Source organism: Panthera leo, chromosome A1 (genome assembly GCF_018350215.1).
Source record: "Panthera leo isolate Ple1 chromosome A1, P.leo_Ple1_pat1.1, whole genome shotgun sequence".
Taxonomy (NCBI): Eukaryota; Metazoa; Chordata; class Mammalia; order Carnivora; family Felidae; genus Panthera; species Panthera leo.
In genome coordinates this window covers 78,665,135-78,683,674 of record NC_056679.1, presented here as the reverse complement: position 1 = coordinate 78,683,674, position 18,540 = coordinate 78,665,135, and the positions used below count along the sequence as shown (strand labels likewise).

At 43.1% G+C, this 18,540-nt stretch overlaps 1 protein-coding gene across 3 annotated transcripts in view; it reads right to left on the bottom strand.

The window, feature by feature from the left end:
* Positions 1-966: 966 nt before the first annotated feature.
* MYO16 (myosin XVI) overlaps positions 967-18,540 on the bottom strand; it is a 615,829-nt gene continuing 598,255 nt past the window's right edge. For all 3 annotated transcript variants that reach the window (XM_042930188.1, XM_042930181.1, XM_042930176.1), the window contains exon 35: positions 967-1,393. In XM_042930188.1, coding sequence (XP_042786122.1) covers positions 1,166-1,393 — 228 coding nt within the window. In that variant the 3' untranslated portion in view covers positions 967-1,165. The remainder of the gene's footprint in view (positions 1,394-18,540) is intronic.

Sequence of the window (18,540 nt, the reverse complement as noted above, 5' to 3'; positions counted from 1 at the left end):
TCACTGCCCCTGCTGATCGCGCCAGGGAGACGGCAGTAGCAACAAATAAACACAACCAGAAGAACACAGCTGCACCTTTTATTGGTACGGTGACTTCGCAGAGGCTGGTCTGAATACAGAGTTCCTAGTAGCGACACAGCGCGGTCTGACGGCACGGCTGAGGACGTCCCCTCAGCCACAGAAGCACATAGATAAACGGGGTGGTCGTGTTACAGGGGGGTTGAGCACATACAGCAGGTGAGCCATGCAGCGCAGCTCCGAGGGGACGGCCACCCGAGGACGCAGCATCTCTGCCCCAGGCAGCAAGTCTCAGCGAGCTCCTCTGGATCGCGTAGACCTCTCACTGGAGCGACCCTGTCACCCCACCAGCTACGGATGTGAAGCCACACGTGTCTGAGCTCCTGTGACCGATGGTGGCGCCAGGAGAGGCCACGACGGACGGAAGGAGCTCGCGAGGCACGTAAGCAGAGACACGGCGCAGGGAGGAGCGGCCTCCTCATCAGGGAAATGAAAAACTCGGGACTCCGTGCATGCGTGTACAGGCTTGGCGCTGGCGGGGCTGAAGCAGGGGCACAGTCTCGAGGGCTTTAGGTCCTCTAGGAGAAACAAAGAAAAGCATGTGGAGTAAAGAAAATTCTAGAAACGAGCTCTTTCGAACGGGTGTTTTGAAGGGAGCACCACCAATTGCATAAAGTTATAAAACAGGGTAATAAACATGTACATCGTGATCAGGTTTGTAAAGTCCAAGGAAACACGACACCTACAAAGAAACGGAACGTGTGTCCCGCACAGCGTGTTCTAGAAAAGCGACGGGCCAGCGAGGAACACGTGGGCGGCGCTACTGTACGGCGGGCGCGCCCTTCCTCCCCCCACGCTTTTCCAGGCCCTTCTCCCGCCACGTAGGGGAAACACGGCCCCAGGGCCGCGGAGCCCAGGAGCCAGAACGGACGGATTCCGCCGGAACCGGCGAGAAAGAATGCGCACGCGCACGGCGCACGCACGCACGCACGTGCGCGCATGCGCACAAGCACAGGCGGGCCCTGGTGGCCTCTGCTGGCGCGTCCGGGGTGGCTCTGCGTCCATGCCGCGGGAAGCACCGGGACGGGGCAGCCTCGGCGGCGGCCACCACCGGGCAGCGTCGCTGCGTCCACCTGCTGTGCGGCCCTCACATGGTGGAGTCCCACAGCTCGGAAGGCAGCCGGCCGCAGGAGGCCCCGTCGGGCTTCTTCACCAGCGTGGGCTTCTTGCAGGGAGGAGGGGGCGGCGCCCTGGGCTCCGAGGGCTGCAGGAGGTGCTGCCAGTCTCCTCTCCCCTCGCAGAGCTTCCGCCTCCAGTCCAGGAGCTCCTGCAGGGCCACGCTTTCGTTCTCCGAGAGCCTCAGCTGATGGATGACCTGGGGTGTGGGGGGAGGGGAGGAACAGCAAACACAGTGAGCGAGTGGAGAGAGGAGAAGAGCCACACCGGGGCCGGGCTGGGTGTGAGGGGGGCTCAGGCGCTGCTTGGAGGCCTCCATGCACTGCTGTCAAGAAACTATACGGCCGCTGGGCAGGGGGCCGCTGAAGTAAGATGGCAGACAATGGTATGTACGACAGGTGCACCAGCCTAGGAGATGAACCTCCAGGCGATTCCAGAAACACTCAAACGTGTGTATGCCCTTCGCCCTCTGTCATTATACATGTTCTTACGACATCTCACACTTTCCCCTCATTTATCACAATTGTAACCCTGTTTGTAATGGGTGCTTTTGGGTTCTTCGAGGCTTGCCAGATGCTAGGGTTCAGCCCTCCCATCTGTGGGAACGTGACCCTACTCCTGACTACAGCAGGATAACCCAAGGATGGAGCCCTGCTCCAGAGGGCCCCTTCATGGTCCGTGTTAACAGAGGACCACACTAATATAGAAGTGGTTTCCAAGAGTTGGGTGTGGCAAGGGACAGCCACCGCAATATCCAACGGCTAGTATGACCCGGGCACCTGCAACCCCAATGGAGAATCAGCACATACTCCTTTGCAGCAGCAACTCAAAGCAGTGATCTCAACTAGCAGCTATGTACTCTCTGACCTTGCGCCTACAGAGACAGACTAGGAGAGCATCGTGCGGTGCAATTCCCTCTTGCTTCCTCAGGATACCATTTTTTTCTGGCCATTCTAAAGTGAGTATGCCAGACATCACAGTGGGAACACAGGAAAATTCAGAAGAAACAAGATGTCTCAACCCACTTCCAAAATACCTACTGCTCTGTTCTGGTGCCCCTTCCAGCCTCCCCAACAAAACAAAAGAGAATACAGGAAAGCAGGACATGGCAGTTGGCCCCTGGGTAGAAGCAGTCACTCAAAAGCAGCAAGCACAGTCGGTGCTCCAGGATGGTTCTAGAGCGAACACCTTTAACCTGGACACGTGAGCCTACTGTCTACCCGCAAAAGAAGAATTAAAGCTAGAATAATAAAAAAAGATGGCAGAAGGTGGAGATGTGGTGGTAAACCACAGAAGCCGGGAATTCAAACCCATACTGGGAGTGCAGAACTAGATTTCTGGAGCTGCTTACTAGCAAAAATAGATCCCTCAGACTGGATGTACATATAATCAGAACCCCCCCCCCCCAAAAAAAAAAAAACCTAAGTGTGGGAAACAGGACTGTGATGGTCTGATCCCTGAAGCCACCTCCAGGAATCAATGCCGAAGTAGTATCCCCCCGCCCCTTAAAAGGGTATTTTTCTCCAGTGTCCAGGATTGCACCAGAACAACCTGGAAATGAGGCATTCTCCTGCTGGGAAGGCTTTTGTGGAAGCCAGACTGACCCTACAGTCACAAAAGTGAGCCAAGAAAGAGAGGATGTAAAAATTATTATTATTGTTTATTTTGAGAGAGAGTAAGCTGGGAGGGGCAGAGAGAGAGAGAGAGAGAGAGAGAGAGAGAGAGAATCCCATGCAGGCCCCATGCTTTCAGTGCAGAGCCTGATGCGGGGCTGGAACTCACAAACTGTGAGATCATGACCTGAGCAGAAACCAAGAGCTGGATGCTTCACCGACTGAGCCACCCAGGTGCCCCCAAATTATTTTTCAGTCATTATTTAGGGTGCTAAATATGTACCAGGTCCTTTTCTAAGCACCTTAGAAACATTAACTCAGCAGTCGTCCTGAGAATTCTATAAAGCAGTGTCACCCTTTTGCAGATGAGGAAATTGAGGCCCAAAAATGTAAAGTGTAATTTACCCGAAGTTCCATGGGAAATGGTGTAACCAACCAGTCAAGCTCTAGAGTCTGTCTTTTTAAGTATTACTTTATGCTGCTTATCACTGACTGAATAGCTGTGGGGCAGAGTTTGATGTATGCTAACGACCAGCATCCCTATGCTATGTTCTTCTTTGTTCCTTTCCTCAGTGGGGTTCATGTGGAATCTGTATGCTTCCTCCACCGATGTATTTTAACCCCTCTATTCCCTCCACCAGTGTATGCTCAGCGATTGCATTTAGCCTCAATCCTGTTCACTCTATGGTTTTTAAGCATTGTATACATGTTCCTTGACCCACGGTTAGCACATAGTAGCGATCTCTGGAAAATACTGTCATGGGATTTATTCTTGTGAGAGAACATTTAATTCTACCAGTCTCAGCTGATTCCCCCCCCCCCCCCCCCCCCCCCCCCCCCCCCGCCAAATGTCCTTGAGAGATCATCTTTCTTAAGTAACTTAGCTTCAGGATGATCTAATTAGAAACAAAACAAAACTTTCATATCTGCATGGGATTTGATAGGTCATGGCAGTTTACTTACTGGAAGGAAAAAAAAAAAGAGATAAATTACCCAAATAATATATTTAAAGCATCAGATAGCTCTGGCAAACTGAGAACCAGAAAAACTGAAATTCTGGATGGGGAGACTCTTTCTGAACAGATCATTACCAGCTGCTTCCCCCCCCCCCCCCCCCGCCCCTCCTGGGACATTTGCCAATTCTGAGTTCTTTTGTAGGTCTAGAGAGCCTTTTCTAGAAGAGAGAGGAACCATACAATGTGTTGCAGTTGTATGAGACTAGAGGCACAAATTGGGAAATTGAGGACCCTCAAAGGATGGCCATTTTCCCCAAGGGACATCTGTTACATTCTTCAGCTGTACGCACGCGTGGTGACTTAGGCCAAAGGCTTACGAAAAGCAGCGTGAAATTCCCCTGCATGGTTGGAGGCGCTTCCAAAGCAAGTATCTGACCGGGGAGATAGGAGCCTCAAGCCCCTGACTGGTCTGCAGATTTTGCAGCTGAGTGGGGCACGTGGGCCCGGGAGCTCTGAAATGCACAGCTGGAACACATCTGCACTCCATCGGGGCTAAGGAGCACAGACACCTGGCAGGCTCTGGGCCAAAGCATGGCAGGCGGTGCTGCCTGGAGATCAGGGATGGAGTAGACGCAGGCTGGTTCTCCACTGCAGCTCTATCTGAGACTGGATTCTGGAGGTCCTCCCTGCCTCAGCTTCCTAGCGCGATGGTGGAGTCTCTGGGGTAGAAAACATCGTCTGCAGGGGCGCCTGGGCGGCTCAGTCCGTTAGGTGCCCAGGGCATGATCTCACAGTGTGTGAGTTCGAGCCCTGTGTCGGGCTCTGTGCTGACAGCTCAGAGCCTGCTTGGGATTCTCTGTCTCCCTCCCTCTCTCCTTCTCCACCCCTTGTGCTTTCTCTCTCTGTCTCAAAAGGAAATAAGCCAAAAAATAATAATAAACATAAATAAATAAGTAAATAAATAAAACCACGGTCCACAGCATCTACAGTTTGTTAACACACATGCTTACTGTGCGATCAGAAATTACATGCAGAGACAAGGAAATTTACCCGAGAGTCAAAAGGTAAAATGGATTCACAGATGATCCAGATGTAGGGCTAGCTGATAACAACTTTAAAGTACTTACGATGAAATGCCTAGGGGAGAGGAAAAGATGGACAAATTGAGGAGATAGCGGAATATACCCACATAAAAGGAGCCCCAGAAGGAAGAGGTGTACAAAGAACGTGGCAAAGCGATATCCCAACAGATAAGTCCCCCAACTTGCAAATGGAATCAATGCACACACTTCAGAGGCTCAGCAAACCACACAGAAGGCAGACCACACGCAGGCCACCACCACCAATAAGAAAACACAAGGCGGATCCTAGGGAAGCAAAGGCAAAGCAGAAAAGCTTTAAAACCCTAAAAAAAGACACGTTGCCTTCAGAGGAACAACAGCGAGAGGCAAAACGAACTTCTAAGCAGAAGCCAGGAAACCGCAAATCACAGGTGACGGTACCGGGAGAAAGGAATTCAGCCTAAGACTCTGTTCTCCAATAAAAATACCCCTCAGAAATAAAAATGAAGTAAAGTTGTTTTTAGACAACAAAAAGGAGGATATTTGCTGTCAGAAGTCTTTAATTTTTTTTTTTTAAAGTGAAAGAAAATGATCCCAGACGGAAAAATGGAAATTTAAGAGAGAATTAAAGACACCAGAATTAAATCCAGGGGTAAATAGGAGTAACATGCTTGGGACGTCTTGCAGACTATAAATTTTCTGCGGAACAAGAATGCATGCCAACAGCAACGGCGGGAGCCCCGAGGCGTTACGTGGAGTTTAGAGGTTCTAAGGTTCTAGCAATATGAGGAAAATAGCCAAAGTAACAGAATCCCTTAAGAGTCAGTAAGTCAAAAATGCAGGCTTTCTTCTCTAGTGAGACTACAGGAACGACAGGGGAAGAATGTATAATGAGCCAGTTACATACAGAAAATGTGAAATAAGAAATACTGCGTTAATTAAAAGAAATCAAGGAGGGTACAGAAAGAATATAAAAATGGAGGCCCAGTCTAACAAAACAGAGAAGAGCCTGAAAACTAGACAAACAGAATCCAAATCTCTACCCAGCTGCTGGCATCGCTCTTCCGTGGCGTGAGGGCCCCAGCTAGATCATGTCCTTGCCAGTGCATCTGATAAGCATCCAGCCCTGTCCACTCACCAGAAGCAGAGTACCACCCCTCTGCATGTCTTCTCAGTCCTAGACTCTCTCTAGCAGAGCCCTTCCTAATGACCAAAGATATATGCGAGATGCGACGCTCCGCAAAGACCTTCATGATAGGAACACATTTGCAGATTGAGCCACTGGATGGCAGTCTGTGCAGAGTGCCTTTTCGTGGCCGCCGATCTGAGGCTTGTGGGGAGGGGTCTTGACATAAAATGCCCCAATCCCCCGAGTTACTGCTTCCCTCTTTTGAAAAAATAAAAAACGCACTTTCTCAGAGCTTCTCAGTGTTTACTAAAAATATCTGTATTCCCAAGTATATTATAAAAGGTGAAACTCCTATGCCCAAACCATTAGAAAGCATTTTCTTAATGAGGATATTGATGTCTTGAATAATGGAGTAAGTAAAAAAGACAGCCATCTTTGAATCAACAACCAAGAGCTTTCTGTGCTTCCTTGATAAGCAAAAATTTGACTGATGTTTGCAATAATCAACTAATGCTCAGAATAAACCCTTTCGTTGAGAGATCCCATGGAACTGTATTGTCTATTATGGAGATTAATAGGTATTGAGTAAAGTCTAATAGGCACATAAGGATAGTTGCCAGAATGGTATAAATGAGATGTTAAAATACTAACATTATTGATCGTCGTTTAAGAAAGAAAAACAAAGAATTTTCACAGCTTATTCCTTAGATGAAGGTTAAAATTCCAGGTAAGGATACACGATAGGTCACTACTTTCAATGTAACAAAGCTCAGAGGGCATTTTAAAATTACCATCTGTGAGACAATACATAGAAGATCTGCAGATGAGCGTAGTATGCCCGGATGAATGATGTTCAATCTGCTTTACTTAGATTTATTACATTTATTAGACGGTGAGGCAAAAAATCATATTTGTTACAGGCAGAAAAAGAGCTTTAATATTTTAGAATAGCAAACAAATGCAACTACGGATGTCCCAAGGAGGGACACCCGGGTGGCTCAGTCGGTTAAGCGTCCGACTCTTGTTTTCAGCTCAGGTCATGGTCCCGCGGTTCGTGGGTTTGAGCCCTGTGTCGGGCTCTGTGCTAATAGCATGGAGCCTGCTTGGGATGCTCTCTCTCTCTCCCTCTTTGCCCCTCCCCTGCTCTCTCTTTAAAAATAAATAAATAAACTTAAAAAAAATGGTGGTCAGCGCGCCTGGGTGGCTCAGGGAGTTAAGCGTCTGACTCTTGCTTTGGGCTCAGGTCATGATCTCAAGGCTTCATGGGTTCGAGCCCCACATCGGGCTCTGTGCTGGCAGCATGGAGCCTGCCTGGGATTCTCTCTCTTCCTCTCTCTCTGCCCCTCCCCTGCTCAACTCGTCTCTGTCTCTCTCAAAATAAATAAATAAACTTTAAGAATAATGGTGGTCAAGTACTATATAAGCACCACAAAGTATTCACCATATTATTCAGCACTATAAACACATCTGAGTCAATGTTTCTCTATTCTTTAAATTTCCTGCCCTCTTGGTAACAACAATAACCCTCTTCCTCTACCATTATTTCGAGTTTCCTGATAAATTAAGCATTCTCATGAAAAAAAGAAATAACGACTTTTTAAGAAAAACTTTAGTTTTGGAAACAGACTTGTAACTATAGAGAACACACTGATGGCTTCCAGAAAGGGAAGGGGGTAGGGGGAAGGGAGAAATAGGGGCTGGGAATTAAAGAGAACACTATCATGATGAAAATAATTGTTTGAATTTAGTTTTGGTATGGGGGGGAACCATTTCTTTTCAGGAAGAGAAGAAATGATGCCAGGGATCAGGGATGCAACTGGAAATGAGTGCCTAGCATCTGCTGGCATGACACCCAGGTCTCACTTACTCTGATTTGTTGTTTGGCTAAAGGATGCCATATGGCTATCTTTTAACTTCAAGCTTGTTTACCGTTGCTTCAAAGATTTATCTCCACCCCATGTCACTTCAGACAGCTAGTCACTTATTTATTTTCTTTTCTGGCATGTTTTATATTATAGTGTTTGGACACAAAATCATCATCTTTCAGAACCAGGAAGCAAGTGTTATAACTGGGAACTTAGAAATTGTCCCATACCTATGATGCTGGATGCCCACACTCTATCACCTCTGTGCCACGTGAATATTACAAATGCTCTGCTGTTTAAAATTTTTTAAAAAAATATTTATTTATTTTTGAGAGAGAGGGAGAGAGAGATTGCAAACTGGGGAGGGGCAGAGAGAGAGGGAAACACAGAATCTGAAGCAGGCTCCAGGCTCTGAGCCATCAGCACAGAGCCTGATGCGGGGCTTGAACTCACAAACTGTGAGATCATGACCTGAGCCACCCAGGCGCCCCGCAAATGCCCTGCTTTTAAAGGAACCATGCTTAAAAGTGTATTAACGTGTTGCACATGGCATAGAGATGGAGTTGCTCAAAAAGAAGGAGTTTTTTTAAAACCTTATTTCCCCCATTTACCTGGGAAAGGGGACTTATGGAGGACGGTCTGGAGAAACTTCACAGAGGAGGAAGTACCATTTGATATGAATGTTGAAAGTTGAGGTTGCCACCATTTGGAAAAGGGGGAAAGAACAGGCAAGAAGAGGCATCTCCACAGGACCTGAGGTAGACAAGTGTCAGTAGTGACCCTGGACTCCCATCCTTTCTCAGAGGACCACCAGTCCATGAGCAGATGGTGCTGGCTGGAGGCAGCATGGTGGAAGACCCAGGGTCTACAGCAGTGCTTGATTCAAATCTGAAATCTGCCACCCAGTGACAGTCTGTGACCCAACTCATCATCCTCATCTGTAAAGTGGGACCACAGTAACAATCTACCTCCCCAAAACGTGTGAGGATTTACATGAGTAATGTGTGTGGGCCACATAAAAGAGTATGTGAAAATAATGAGTGCCCTATAAATGTAGGGCATTATGATCTCATCATCATTCGCTCTTTGACTTGAGAAAATCCTTAAACATTGCTGAATGATGATTATCCTGACGAGTCAATTGGACAACATTAAGTGAAAACTCTTCTCACAACTTAGGGCCTTAAATAAAGATAAAGATAAAAATTAAAATTAAAATAAAAATAGGGCACCTGGGTGGCTCAGTCGGTTAAGCAACTGACTTCGGCTCAGGTCATGATCTCACGGTTTGTGGGTTTGAGCTCTGTGTCGGGCTCTGTGCTGATGGCTCAGAGCCTGGAGCCTGTTTCAGATTCTGTCTCCCTCTCTCTCTGCCCCTCCCCTGCTTATGCTCTGTCTCTCAAAAATAAATAAAAACTTCAAAAAAAATTTAAAAAATAAGTAAAAATAAATACAAATACAAATAAGTCTCTTCCTTAGCAACACGAAGCTCTCAAAATACTGAGCAACATACTGCATTTATAAAATAACTATGATTTCTGCATATATGATTTAAAACTAAAGAAAGTTGTACAGAAAGAAATGAAAGGTCCGGAGGTCCTTTGAATTTTAGGAGTAAGATAAAAAAGGGTATAAATAGATTTTAGTGAGTAATTTAAACTGCTAAGCGTAATGTTGTGGAAATTGAGATTTGTATATGTACTTTTTCAGGGGTCCTCAAGTTCTCTGGATGATCTAATATATTTCACATTTTTATTTTCATATTTTTTCAAAAGTAATACAATCATGCCTTGGATCATTTGAATGTCTACTTTTAAAGCCAGTGCTCAGCGAGACTTTATTCTCTAACTTCTTATTTTATTTACAAGCAGGATGCCACAAGGAATATCACTGATATTGTTGCAGGCTAACCAGAAGAGAGTAGATGCATTTAATATGCAAATAAGGCATCTCCCCCAAGAAAGCAAGAAGTGATATTTCAGCATGGGTGAGATTAATAGTTTCCCAGCAGTTCAAGCAGAGAAAAGTGGTAGGGCCTTGGGTTAACCAACAGCACAAGACAGTAGAAATGTAGTTCTTGGAATCTGAGTCAACACCACGTCCATATTTTCACCAGGACTCTCATTCTAGCTAAACGCACTCATACCTACCATGAATGTTATAAATTTTAATTGTTGGCTTTTGTAGGTTTTTGCCATGTTGAATTTATAAATTTGCTTCGGTTTTATAGCTGTAATGAGAACAAAGAGGATGAAGACATTTTATGGAACAATGTGTGTGTCTACATTTAATCACCATTATAATAAGTTAACTTCAGAAATGTTAAGGGTTTAGGGGGATTTTTTTTTTTTTTTCGTTTAAAAAGGGTCATATGTAATATGTAAGTGAGAAAATGTTGATCTATGTGGGTAGAATTCCCTGGAGGTAGAATCTGTTGCTTGATCAGATCACGGGTGTCCTTTAGGGTCCCAAATGACTCCCAAATGAGTAAATTAATCTCTGCTCAGCAAGCACAATGCATCCAATGTACTTTGAGAGCTTAAACAGAGTTCGAGTCTGAATGTCTGCATGCAAAGGTTTAAGGGAAGGGAGAGAGTTTTTATCATAACTGACAACCAAGAAAGAATTTACTAAAAATCCAAGCAAACGGGCATGTAGTTGGGCAATTTGAATTGCAATGTGGGAGACAGATTCACGTGGAAACCTGACTCATGCTCCCAGGAAGACAGGGCAGTTACAAAGGCGGAAGGGTGTGAGTGCAGTTCTCAGGTCCTCCAGATAAAAGAGGGGTGGAGAGGAGCGTAACTCAGGTTGGTTGGGTTAAGATGCAAATTAGGGGCTGAAACTTGTCCAACAAATCGCACTGGCTCCTCTGAAAGTGAAGGCGAACAGCTCCTGGTGTCCTGGTGAGGAAGGACTCAAGTCCGGGGGAGGGCTTGCAGCTGGCAAAGAGCTCAGAGGCCCATGAGAACGTGCAGAAATTCCCCCTCCCTGGTGGCCTCCTGATGCTGTTTTCAGAGACGCTTGCAGCCAGGCTTACTTGCTCTATATTGAAATCTTCTTTCACACAGTCTATCAGATTTGTGTTTTCATTTTTTTAAAAAATAAACTTAGGGCCAATTGGGCACCTCACCCCCATCAGGGACAGGGAAGGAAAGGAGGAGAGTGCCTTCAAGCAATGGCGGACTGACCCCGATCTTACACTTGAGATGTAGTTCACATGTCACAGATTCAGATAAGACCCTTTCAAACACCATACAGCCCTGGGAACTTATTCAAAATGCTCTGTTGCTCTGAAGTCACATAGGGTGTGGGTGGTCCCAGACCCATTAGTTACTCGGAATTCAGACATGGCTAGATGGCTCTGAATGGCTAGTGAGTGGGGCCATTGAAAGACAGTGGGACAGTCACTGCAGACTTCAGGGTGGCCAGAGAGTGCAATGCCTTAGACGATCAGACAAGCTTACCCTATGCAGTGATCGGAGAGTTTGTGTTTCCCCCACCCCAGATTCTCATGTTGGGATCCTAACCCTCAGTGTGGTGCTATCTATAGCTGGGGTTTTGGGGAGGTGATGAGGTCATGAGCGTAGAGCCTCAGTGAATGGGATTAATGGTTTTATAAAAGAGACGTCACAGAGCCCCCTCACCCCTTCTGCCTCTGAGGACACAGAGAGAAGTCTGCGACCTGGAAGAGACCCCTCTCCTGACCGTGCAGGTACCCCGACCTTGGACTTCTGGCCTCAGAACAGTGAGAAATACATTTCTGTTGTTTATAAGCCACCCAGTCTGTGGCATTTTGTTATAGCGGCTCGAGCAGACTAAGACATCCCATGCCCAGAATTATTATTTTTGGATGGCGTGGGGAAAAAAATGATACTATGGTGTAAGAGGTACAACTCCCAGACTTCTAGAAAATGGAGCAGGCCATCTGTCCATTTAAATGCCTTTGAAAACAAAGTCAGTACAGGATCTAATAATATACCTGGAAATTATTCTGTGATTTTTATTTTAAAATTTGACATTCGAAAGAAGTAGGAAAGCTTCAAAGCTTAGGGGCCAGTTGTTATTTGGAGTGGGAAAGCCAAAAGTCACAGTTCATGGGGAGTTGGGACAATCTGGCCCTCAAAGGAACAGACAGATGGAGCCACCTCGCAGCCATGCAAGGCCTGGCAGCATCATCGGAGTGTCCCAACCTCCCCCCACCCCCCCACCAAGTGGGCTGCACGGTCTGGGGTGGTGTTTGTGATCTACAACCGCTGGTCAGTTTCGACCTCCTCAAACCTGTAGCCTCACGTTCTCCTCTCTGTTCTCAAGGACAGATCAGGGAAGGCAAAGACAAGCCATCCACACTCAATAAACAGGTGCCTCGGAACACCTCCTTTCGAGCTCCCAGCGGGCGCGAGCAGATATACATGAACCACATGGTCCAGGCGTTTCCCTGTGGGCTGCAATACTCATCCTCAAGCAAAATCCCCTCCTTTCTGCAGGGTCTTAACAGGAAGATTACTTCATCGATAGTGTAATCCTTAGAAAATAGTGCCACTTATAACACCTGCTATTACTACATCAACGACTCACTATAGGAATTAAAAAAAAGGGTTTCATCCTGTTTTTGAGAAAATCTTGCCAATTTGATATTTCGAAGTTCAAGACATGAATCTAGTTCTCTTTTCCCCGCCTGGACTTGTAAAGTATTTTGTGTCTTCTAAAGTCCAGAGGGTATCAGGGACACATGAAGACAGAATTTGCTAAAAGGATGTAAAGACTGAGTTCATGGAAGGTCTACATCTCAAATGGGTCATTTTCACTAGGTTCCTCCCTTTCCAGGGTCAATGACTCTCTCACAAGCCAGAGAAAACCACAACGTGGTGTAAAGGCTTAATGAGGTTTATTACTTGTATATCTTTTTCATTAATTTTCAATAGATTTCTATTGTGTCATTAATAGAATTCTCGGAGACGAACTAATTAAAAAATGAGATATAAATTTCTTTACTTCCTGTGGATATGCACTTCTATGAATAATATTAATAAATGTAAATTAATAATTTGCTACTGATGTTTTACCTTAAGTCTTTCCCTTCCAGGATAAAAATAGACTTTGTTAAATAATTCATATGTAAAATCATGTTGCTGTTCATTTGTCGCAGAATTGATTTTTCTATTGACTATTCACCCAAAGGTGAAAAGAGGCATTTACTGACATTTATGGAAATTAAAACAAGGAAGCTTCTTGGCTGACTGCATAGTGAATATTAGTGTTTCAAATGCAAATCCCATTCCTACTTGATGCTAACAAGATGTTGGAGGAGAAACCATTAAAAAGTGAAATTTGAAAATCACAGTTTCCAAAGCCAAAGTCTACCTAAATAGAACTGAAAGATGTGGCATAAAATAGCATGTGATTCCAAAAAAACTTTGATGAAAGGGTTGTATATTTTCATTCTTTGAAAAAAAAATTAAGAAAACGATCTGAACGTGAAAGTAGCATTTCTGGTTTAGGCAAAAAAGAGTTGATCCTTGTAACTCAGAAATAGGTATTTATACAAGATTTCAATTGAGTTCATTCTTGCTCCTTTGTTTCTTCTGTTGCCATTTTGTTTCCTTTGTCGCCAAGGGGCCAAATAAAGGGGAAAATATCTTTTTAAAGGCACTTTACGAATTCTATTGTAAGCAATGGGCAACCGGGCAGTGAGGTTGGAGAGAGAGAATTTGAGCTTTTTACCTTATCTTTCAGTTTGATTTCTTAAAAAAGTTACTAACTGTTCTTGACTTTTATAAGTAGTATTATACTGGAACGCATTTAATATCATTGAAATGGACATTTATTTGCATTTGGTAGATGATTTTAGGTTAATAGCTATGAATGAAAACGGACTCTGATAAGTGAATGTATAGTTCTTCCTATTAATGGACAGTTATAAAATAGAAATTTATGATTGTACTATACATCATGCAATGTAATTAATTTGTGACATGCTGGGATATGGATTTTATATGAGCTCTGGTCTTTCACCTCAATTCATTAGAAAAAAAAACCATGGCAGCATCAGTATGAGTGACTAGATTATAACAAATTGATAACCTATATTTAGGGTATGTTTGTAGTAATGACGTATGATAGTAATGGGGTTGGAATCCAGAGAATATACAGAAAAACATAAATCTATTATATTGGAAACATGGAAAGTAAGAACATTACAATTTTTTTTTAAAAACGTGTTTCTTGGGATTATATGGGAGACTCACCGCCAAAAACAGGAGGTATTATTGAGGATAATTAATCTATTAGGTTTGATCTCTCCAAAGAATAAATCTATTCATGTAATTGCTGTGTTCAAAACACTGCAGTGCCGCCATTTTGCCTGGCCTAAACCATCAAGTCTCCGCTCTTTAGCAGGTTATGGAAAGTCCAGTATTTTCTGGCCACGCTGATTATTACTGCTTCGTCACCATCCATTCTCACACGGACTCTCTCTGTCAGCCCATCAGATGTAGCCAGAATACACCTGAAGTTCTGTTTCTCTGCAGTGATCCCATCTGTACACCCAAACATGGGATCCTTTGAGGCTTCTAAGGCCCTATCTCTAACATCGTCTTCATGCTATTATTTTATATTCTTAAAGCATTTTTCACATGTGATTATTCTAGTAGTTTCTCATAACCATGTGAAGTAAGCAGGTTCCGTATTATTAGCCTCATTTCAGAGATGCTGAAACTCATCTTTAGAGCCCAAACTCACTTGGCTAGTACCTGATGCATGCAAGTTCAAGCACACTGAGTTTAGCTGGTCTTCTCGGGTACAAACAAAAGGTCGTCCTTGTGTGTGAACCAGCAGGTCAAACCATGGTAGTGAAGTCTCCAGAGCCTTTGGAGGCTGCATGTAGAAGGATCCTCTCTCTTGTTTGGTTGTTCCGCTCGCCAGGATCCTCATTTGCGTTAGTATGTAGGACACAGTCTATCTGTTAATTTATTGATATCACAATTTTTTTTTTCTGGAAACAACCACAATCTGTGTGTTATGGCAATAAATATAATTAAACAAGAATGAGAAAAGATACTTCAGGAAACTGGATATTAATAAAATAACCTAATCCGAGTTGATTTTTGAAAATCAGATAATTAGGAGAAGGGCATAGTTTAGCAACTCCATTAGCCATGGGATACACTGTGTTGGGGAAAGTTATTCTCTGTCATCAACCTTGATCTTTCCATCCAAAATGGAGTTACTGGAGTTCAAGTTTCCACTTGAAAACTGGAGGTAAGAGAGGCCCTTCTTTACAATCATTACATGCACAAAAAGGTCCTATAAGTATTAAAACATTTCTCAAGGTGCCCAAGTTGTTATACAGGATTAACTTTGTGCCTGGGAAAAATTAAGTCCACAGGTTTTAAGGAATTTCTGAGAGACCAGTTGTCAAGAGTTATAAGCTTTCCTCTCTCTCTCTCTCTCTCTATTCTTTAAATATATTGGAATATTGCTTACATCCATATATATATATGTATACGTATATATATATGGATGTAAGCAATATTCCAATAATTCTATCATCAGAAGATATAATTTTTGATATCATAAATACTACAGGGGCACCTGGGTGGTTCAATTAGTTAAGCGTCTGACTCCTGATTTCCACTCAGGTCATGATCTCACTGTTCGTGAGTTCGAGCCCATGTCAGGCTCTCTGCTGGAGGCACGAAGCCTGCTTGGGATTCTCTCTCTCCTCTCTCCTCTCATTGCCCTTCCCCCTGCTCATGTGCACATGCTCTCTCTCTCTCTCAAAATAAATACTTAAACTTTGAAAAATAGACTTCTTTCCAAAAATATATAATAAAAATCACCTGGAAGTGTATAAAATTAATTTGAATCCACTTGGGCTTTAAGATCCAGGCTTTCTATATCATTGACTTCATGAAACTTCTTCCCAATATCACAGTTCAGTTGCTTTAGAACCTATTTCTGACAGAGTCAGTTTTTTTTCCATAAAATAAATTCTTTCACCATAATTAGCTGATTACAATTTCAGCACAATTGAAAACTTTCTGTTCTTTCAGTCTGAATTTTGCATTTAAAAAATGTTAGGCCACTTTCGTGTCCAGAGCACCACATGTAACAAGTCAGGGAATGAGCGACACAGGTTCCCAAGTGACTCTCTTCCAGTTCTCTTTACCTTGAGTGGAAATAGAGCTGTTTGTCTACATTTTCTCCTTACAGAAAAGGCAAGCGATTACCTTTCACTTAGATTCAGAGCAGACCCAAGTTTTCAAACCTGGCAAATGGTTCTCAAGAAAGACAGTACAATAAGAGTCCTAATTGATATTTTACATTTAGCCCCTAGCTGTAGTTTACAATGAGAAAGTCTCCCTTTTCTAGACTTAACACTTATCACGGATGCCGATTCCAACTTGTCTTCATTTAAACATCTAGTAATACGTAGAGTTCGCGCCCCTTCAGCCACACTGGCCACCTTGCAACTCAGGCAAGGTCCTATTTCAGGGCCTTTGCTCTCCCCCCACCTAGAATGTTCCACCCTGACATCAGCATGGCACACTCCCTACTTCTTTGCTCTGTCTTTGCTCAATGAAGCTTTTGTTGACTCTCTTAGAACTCGCTACTCAACCCAACCTCCTTCCATACCTGCTCTTGTCACTCCCAAGCTTGCTTATCCTGTTTACCTTTCCTCATATGTTTTATTACCTTTTAGCATTTTATACATCTGACTTAAATATCATTCATTGTTTGCTTTCCAATGCTAGAATTTAACTCCCAGGAGGGCAAGGATGTTTGTTTTATAGACCAAGGTGCCTAGATCTGTGCTGGACACAAGTTGGTACCCAGTAAATATTTGTGGAATGAATAAATGAACCTCTGAAAATTCAGTTCTGTGCCACCCACTTCCTTAGAATCCAAAACACTATATGTATCTTATTATATGCTTTAAGTTGTTTTATGCATTATGCATAAATATATGCATATGATTGTGCAAAGTTGCATACAAGAAAAGCACATTGTTTTATACATAAAACATATAAAGGTATATTGTTCTTTATAGCCAATATAAGGGATGTTCCAGAGTCTTTTCTGTTCTATGTGACTTTTACATAACACGCCAGCTTTAGAGCCTAATCACCATATAAAATGTGACTTTAATATCCTCCAACCATTAATGCAACTGCCTGTGATTCTATTTACCAAGTTTATTGGTACATTTTTAACATGAGACTGAATTTAAATATTTGAATAAATTTAGGAAATATTCTATCAGTCTGCTTCTCTTAATTCATCGAAAGCTGCTACCAGATGACAATTACACCGAGTTGGCAATTTATTGAGCGTTTGTGTTGGAATGCAAAAATGATTAGGATACATTCAATGCATTCTCTATATGCTCAAAGTCCCAGGGTCTACACACATGTGCATAATTATAATACAACAAAATAGGTCATATAAAGGAGATATGCACTGTAGAATTACAGGGACCAATTTATAAAGGCAAATGATGACTTTGCTTAGAAGGAGTGCTCAAGGAAAGCCATCAGGAGGCAAGTAATATTAAAGAAGAGTCTAGAAGGTCAGAGATGAATACAGAAAACAGTCCATTTCAGGCAATGTACTCAGCATTGAGAGGAAGTGGGAAACATGGCCTTATATTGTAAAAGGCAGGGGAGAATCGTTATTGGCACGGAAAAATGTAAAACTACATTGTCAATTTACACCATTCTCAAAAATAAAGTCCAGGTAGTTTAAATTCCTAAATGCAAAAAAAAAAGAAAAAAAATGTAAAAACAACAACAAACCACACACACACACACACACACACACACACACACACACACCCTAAACTTTAAAACATATATGGAGAGAGAGATCTTTATGGCCACAGGGTAAGAGAACTTTTGGGGGAGGGCTTTCTCAATGAGAAAGATTTTTCAACAAAATCAGTACAACAAAAGCACGATCTATAAAGATAAGGGTTAATCAGTTTGACTATATTAACACTATAAATTTATGTGTGGTAAATGCGTCAGCTGGGCCACAATGAAAGAAGCCCACCTCTGCCTATTTCTCTCAGTAATTATAACTAAACTTTGGACAAAATGCACATCCATCTGAGGACCAGAAAAGTAAACCAAAACAAGTGAACTGCGGAGGGAAATCCAAATTTGGAGAATGCACGCAGAATAAAGACACACTCGGATTAAGGAAAACTAGGAAGTTCTTGAGGCTGATGGAAATGGAACTAGAAGGAGTGAAGCTATAGAAATGGTAAGTACTGGGATAATAAAAAGAAGATTTTTCTCTACTGAAGTTGTCTGAAGCGTGCGTGACAGTTTAAGGCAAAACTTACAACACCTCCTAGGGGAATGTGTTCAATGTATGCAGATATAACGTTTCTGACAACAATTAAGTAGATGTAAAATATGTGACAACTATAAGGAATGTAGATGTAATATATTTATAACTGTGTAGACGTATGTAGATGTAGCACATGTGGTGACTATAAAGTAAAGATCAGCGAAAGAGGTTAAAAGGAACGATACGGTTGACTGCAAATAGGGTGACAGGTGTGTATATATTACAGTTGCTAAATCAACTACCAAGAAAACACATACAAAGACATATAGCTGAAATGCCAACAGATAAATTAAAATAGAGAGCTTAAAAATACTCAAATAATCTGAAAGAAAGCATCATTGGGAAACAGAAGAACAAAAACGGTGG